Source organism: Cystoisospora suis (genome assembly GCF_002600585.1).
Source record: "Cystoisospora suis strain Wien I chromosome Unknown contig_1957, whole genome shotgun sequence".
In the NCBI taxonomy this organism is placed as follows: Eukaryota; Apicomplexa; class Conoidasida; order Eucoccidiorida; family Sarcocystidae; genus Cystoisospora; species Cystoisospora suis.
Window position 1 is genome coordinate 1 of NW_027154757.1, and position 5091 is coordinate 5091.

Consider the following 5091-nt stretch of genomic DNA (forward strand, 5'->3'; position numbering starts at 1 on the left):
GCCTTCTGTCTCTCTTTCTTCCGCATCGGGTCGCCCCTCTCCCACACTTCTTTTCTTGATCCTTTTTTGACATATCTCTCCATTCCTTCGAATCCAGGTCAGCTCACCCCGGGCTTTGTTTCATAAGAAAATTCATTTTTCTCCTTCTTTCTCATAGAGGATACCTTCTTGACGTCCCGTTTTCTACAAGGCTTCTTCTATCAAACTCACAGATCCATCTATTCTGCTTTCTATCTTCTTTGCCCTCTACACCTACTCCGCCGGAGCTATTCTTTCTTTCTCTTTCTTGTACATCTCTTGTCTTGTCCAACGTGAGAAGTCTTGGGGGGGCATCAGCTGAACTTCTTTTCTCTTCTCTTCATTCCCTCCTCAGTGTAGAAGAAGATCAAATCTTACCGCAGGAAGATCTTCTTCTACACTGAATAAAGATAGAGACATCTATCAGCTCCGCTTCATCTAGCTAGGGCGCCATGAAAGTCGATGGTACAGGAGAGCCCCCTGAGGGTTGTAGGCCCCTCTTAATCATCAATAGTGAGGAAGAAGAAGAAGAAGAGAAGAAAAAGAACAGCCACAGCGAGAGCAGTCCCTGTCCATTCCTTTCTTCTTCTTCTTCAACTCCAGGGGCTGTCTCAATGAATGAGAAAAGGACAGGGGGGGGCGCTCCTTTGGATATGCCGACGTTGTACTTAGCTGAGACAAGCCTGCATTATCCTTCCTTTGTCTCACCTTTTCTTCTTTCCGAGACAGCTGCTTTGGTGCTGCCTCTTTTAGAGCTTCTTAGGCGACCCAATTTGTTAAGGAAAAACCAAGGGAAACTGGTCTACGCCTTACGTCTCTTAAGAAGCCTTCAGTTCGTAGGCACCATCGATGCTGTCCCCCTTACGCACTGGGTTGATATCGCCGTAGGGCTATCCCGGCTTCTCATGTATCGCTTTCCTCTTTCTCATGAACACGGCTCCTCTAGAGCGACAACGAGGCTTTCAGTGCAAAGAAGAAAAGGAGCAGAGGGAGAACAACGAGGAGAAGGGGAAAACGACCAAGAAGAAGAAGATGAAGATGTGGATGGATCAAGAGAAGATCTCGTCATTCTAGATGGAGAAGACGAAGAAGATGATGATTTGGAGAATGAGAATCTTGAAGAGGAAGAAAGTGACAGTGACGGCAGTCAAGGCTTTGTTCTAGTCCGGAGTTCCACTAGGCCAGGGGGCGAAGAAGGGTACGTCATGGCAGGTAAGGAAGGAAGAGGGACTGATAGAGGGATCGACAAGATCGATAAAGAGAACAAGAGAAGAAAAGGGGGAGGAGAAGAAGACGAAACATTCTCTGACGAAGAGAAGCAAGAAAGCGAAGATGAAGAAGAGGAAGAGGAAGATGAACTTTCAGCCTCTCAACAAGTGCGAATATGTGAAGCCTTAGAAGAAGTCCTTTATATCATTCGTACAGGGTACATGGCACCTTCATGGATGCTTCCTACAGCGGCCTCTAGATTCTCTGAAAGCAGAGCATCTGTAAGCTCTTCTTCTTCTCTTAGACCTCTGTCACCTATGATGATCCACCTGCGAAGGGCTCGAGGCCAAAGAAGAGGGAGAGATGGAGATCGCGCCATGTCTGGATATCGCGGCTCGACCTACCCTGGAGGAGAACCGTCTCTTTCATCTGAAGAAGACGTTAAGAAAGCAAAACTTCGAAAAGAGGAAAGAGAAGGAGATGATCGCAATAAGATGTTTAAATCGAAGGGAGAGAAAGATAGGGAAGCATGGATAGATGGGAGAGTCGATGCACCATCAGAAGATCGAGTGTTGCATGATGTGACCTCTCTAAAAGTATCTTCTTCTCTTCGTTATCTCCAGAGAGATCGTGAAGAAGAGTCTTCTCTTGATCGGTTAAGAAGGGCTTTAAACTGGAGGTGGATGATCGTGCATCTCTTACGTCGCTTTGATCGCTCTTATAGGGGGCAAGTCTCGAGTAGCACAGGAAGAAGAAAAGCTCTCGTTACAGCTATTGTACGCCTAGTATCTCTCTGCCGAATCTTCTGGGATGGAGAAGAAGAAGAAGAAGAGGAGGAGTATAGCCATGAGGGTGATCATCTCGCGCGTCATCTTAAAACTCCCCTCGAATCTTCTTCTGTATCTCCGGACTCCTGTCATCTTCAACCTATTCCTCGCTTTAGACTTGCTCTTCCCTCTTGTCCTTCTCTTTGTCAGAAAGCCCTTCACAACGGCGTCTCTCATACAGATGCCGTTTCTCCTGTCATCCTGTCGAAAGATCTCGATAGAACTTCTTCCTCTTCCTCTTCTTCATCCTGTTGTCTTCGTGAAGAAGAAGAAGACCAAGAGCATGCCCTTCTTCTCTCTGTCTTATCCCATGGCTCTTTATGTACCTCTCTCGAAGTTCTTATACGTACAACCCAACTCACAAGCACACGTATCTATCTTCGCTTTCGCCTTCTTCTTCTCTTCTCACCTCCTTCCTTTTGTCATAGGCTTGTATTAGACGGGCGCCTCATACGTTGGTGGTGCTGGACGGATGGCTCGTTCTCAGCTTCTTGGGATGCCCTCTTTCTTGTGATGCTCTTTCGTGCATGCAAGTATGGCTGGTCTACAGGCCGTCCTCTTACCTGTCACCTAAGGCCTTTACTTCCTTTCCTCTTTCAGCTCCTCTTAAAGTCTTTTCAGTTGCCTCACTCCGCTCCGACGGCTGCGGCTATGATGAAGCGCCATAGAGAGAGTATACCGGGGGAATATACACCTCTCATCGAGCGGCAATTTCATACGCCCTGTCAACTCGCCAAGATCTTCGTGCTTCTTATGGAACCTATAGATGGAGACCAAGAAAAGAAGAAAGACAGAAAATATCGTGGAAAGACACAAGATGGTGAAGAAGAGAAGGAAGATAAAAAGAAGAAGAAGGAGAAACAAGAAGACGATCAAGAAGAACACAAGAGGAAAGATGAAGAAGAAAGAGGAGTAGAAGAGGATGATCTCCTCCATGCAACACAAGCGGCAAAGGTCGGCACTGTATTTCAGCTACTGGAGGCTCTCGTCTCGACCTTAGTAGTCTATACACATCCATCCTCAGATGCCGGCAGAGGCAGTGCTTCTATTGGAGCTTTCTTGAATGCTTTGACATCGGCTTATATTCGGAGAATTCAGCGCGAACGTTGTGGGTCAGATATCACAAAAAGAGAATGTGGCCGGCATCAAGCGTCGTGCTGTATGACAGGCACAACATGTAATTCCATGAAGAAGAAGAAGGATATCAAAATTTCTCTGCAGGGGGGGCCGGACACTAGCTCTCCTTCTTCTTCTTCCTCCGCTTGTGAGAGGGAATGCTCTTGCCGGTGTGCGTGGTGTATCCATTCGAGAAGTAGCAAAGGAAGCAAAGAGGATGAGGAACAAGAAGAAGAAAGAGAAACACGAAGAAGAATTGTAGATGGGTGTGGAAATGAAGTGAAACTCTACTGCTGTAGACTGGGAAGAAAAGATGATGAGAAACTTGTCTCTCTACTCGCCCCCTTATTTCTTCAGGTACAGAATCTCTTTTCCTCTCTCCCGGAAATATGGGGACATACATATGATTCTTTCTATCTACCTATCTTTAATCTATCTTTCTACCTCTCTCTCCAATCCATCTATCTATCTTTAGTCTACCTATGTGTCTATACACTCATGCACTGCCTCGCATTTCTCTCGGCATCACACCCTCGTGTCTCTCTTCTTCTTCATTAGTCTTTCTCAAGTCCTCCGTGTATAGACAGCATACACCCATAATCTCTGGAGAGCTTTTTCTTTCACCTCTAACGGTCGGTTTATATCTTCTAAGTAGTGGGTTCTCTGAATTCTCATGCAGTGCTACGCTTATCTTCATGCCTGTGCATATACTAGGTTTCAATAGCTTGGTCTTCTACTCATTCAGAGGATGTAGGGGAGACGCCGTTTGTCTCACGAGGAGTAAATCTAGCCGCCTATGTCAGATCGCTTTAAGACAGTCGTCGTACAGAGAAAGAGCACGTTTTCGCTGCCTCATGTCTTGCACGAAGAATGAGCTGTATGGCTATACACTCAGAAGAAAAGGTATTTCCCTTTATGCTGAACATCTCGAGAGAAGAAGAAAAATTCCACTCGGAAAAGCGTAGAAAGTGCGACAGGGGGTTCTAGGACTGTTCAGACTTCTTTCTTGTATACAGTCAGCTCATCTTTGTTTCTCTCCTTCATCTATATCTATATCTGGATGTCCATAGATATCTTTTTCGTTCCTCTCTCTCTACATATGCCTGCATGGCATATTGTGATGTTCTGTCTCCGTCCCCTGTTTTCTCCCCCTCATATCTGTCATCGAGTCTGCAGCCCTAGCCAGCTAGCTAAGGGAAGGGAGGTGTTGTGGAAAAAGAAGAGTCGCGTGTATCGGGTGCTTCCTCTTTTCTTTCTTTCTTTCTTTTCTCTCTATCGAGGACTTTTCCTTCAAGCAAGATCAAATCATCTAGCATGGAGTCGAAGACGCTCGTCAATAGAGCTCACTTCCAGGACGTCTCCTCTCTACATGTTTTCTCTCGCTTTCTCTCTATCTCTTTGTATCTCTCTGTTTCTCTCTATCCCTCTTTGGCCGTCTCTCTCCCCAGCAATCTCTCTGTCTCTCCGTCTGTCTGTCTGCCTGTCTGTTGATCTGTCTATCTATCTCTTTATAATGATCTGTACATGGGGGTGTGTTTTGTTTCTAGGGAATGTTTAGTAAGCAATTTGGTATAGCTGCATGCTACGAGGATGGAATAAAACTTCTTTGTCATATGGCGCCCGAATGCCTTGTTGAAGAAGTCCTCGAAAGAGCTTTAAGTGCTCTAGAGACTGTTACGGAGGCCAATCAAAATAATATAATGAGGCTCCTCACACGCCTCGCTCAAACACTTGTCAAGGTATCAAACCCCCACCCGGCCATCTATCTTGGACCTATCTATCTGTCTCTAATCTATCCATCTATCTCAAATCCTTCTTATCTATCTCTCTTGAGTCTATCTTATCTCTCTCCAACCCATCTATCTTTATTCTATCTTGAATCTGTCTGTCTCTGATCTGTCTTTCTATCTTTAATCTATCT

General features: G+C 45.6%; 1 protein-coding gene across 1 annotated transcript in view; it reads left to right on the forward strand.

Moving 5' to 3' along the window:
- Positions 1–38: 38 nt before the first annotated feature.
- CSUI_004259 (uncharacterized protein) overlaps positions 39–5091 on the forward strand; it is a gene marked incomplete at its 3' end in the record, with an annotated part of 19685 nt that continues 14632 nt past the window's right edge. The window contains exons 1-2 of the mRNA XM_068064452.1: positions 39–3527; positions 4718–4909. Coding sequence (XP_067923572.1) covers positions 471–3527; positions 4718–4909 — 3249 coding nt within the window. The remainder of the gene's footprint in view (positions 3528–4717; positions 4910–5091) is intronic.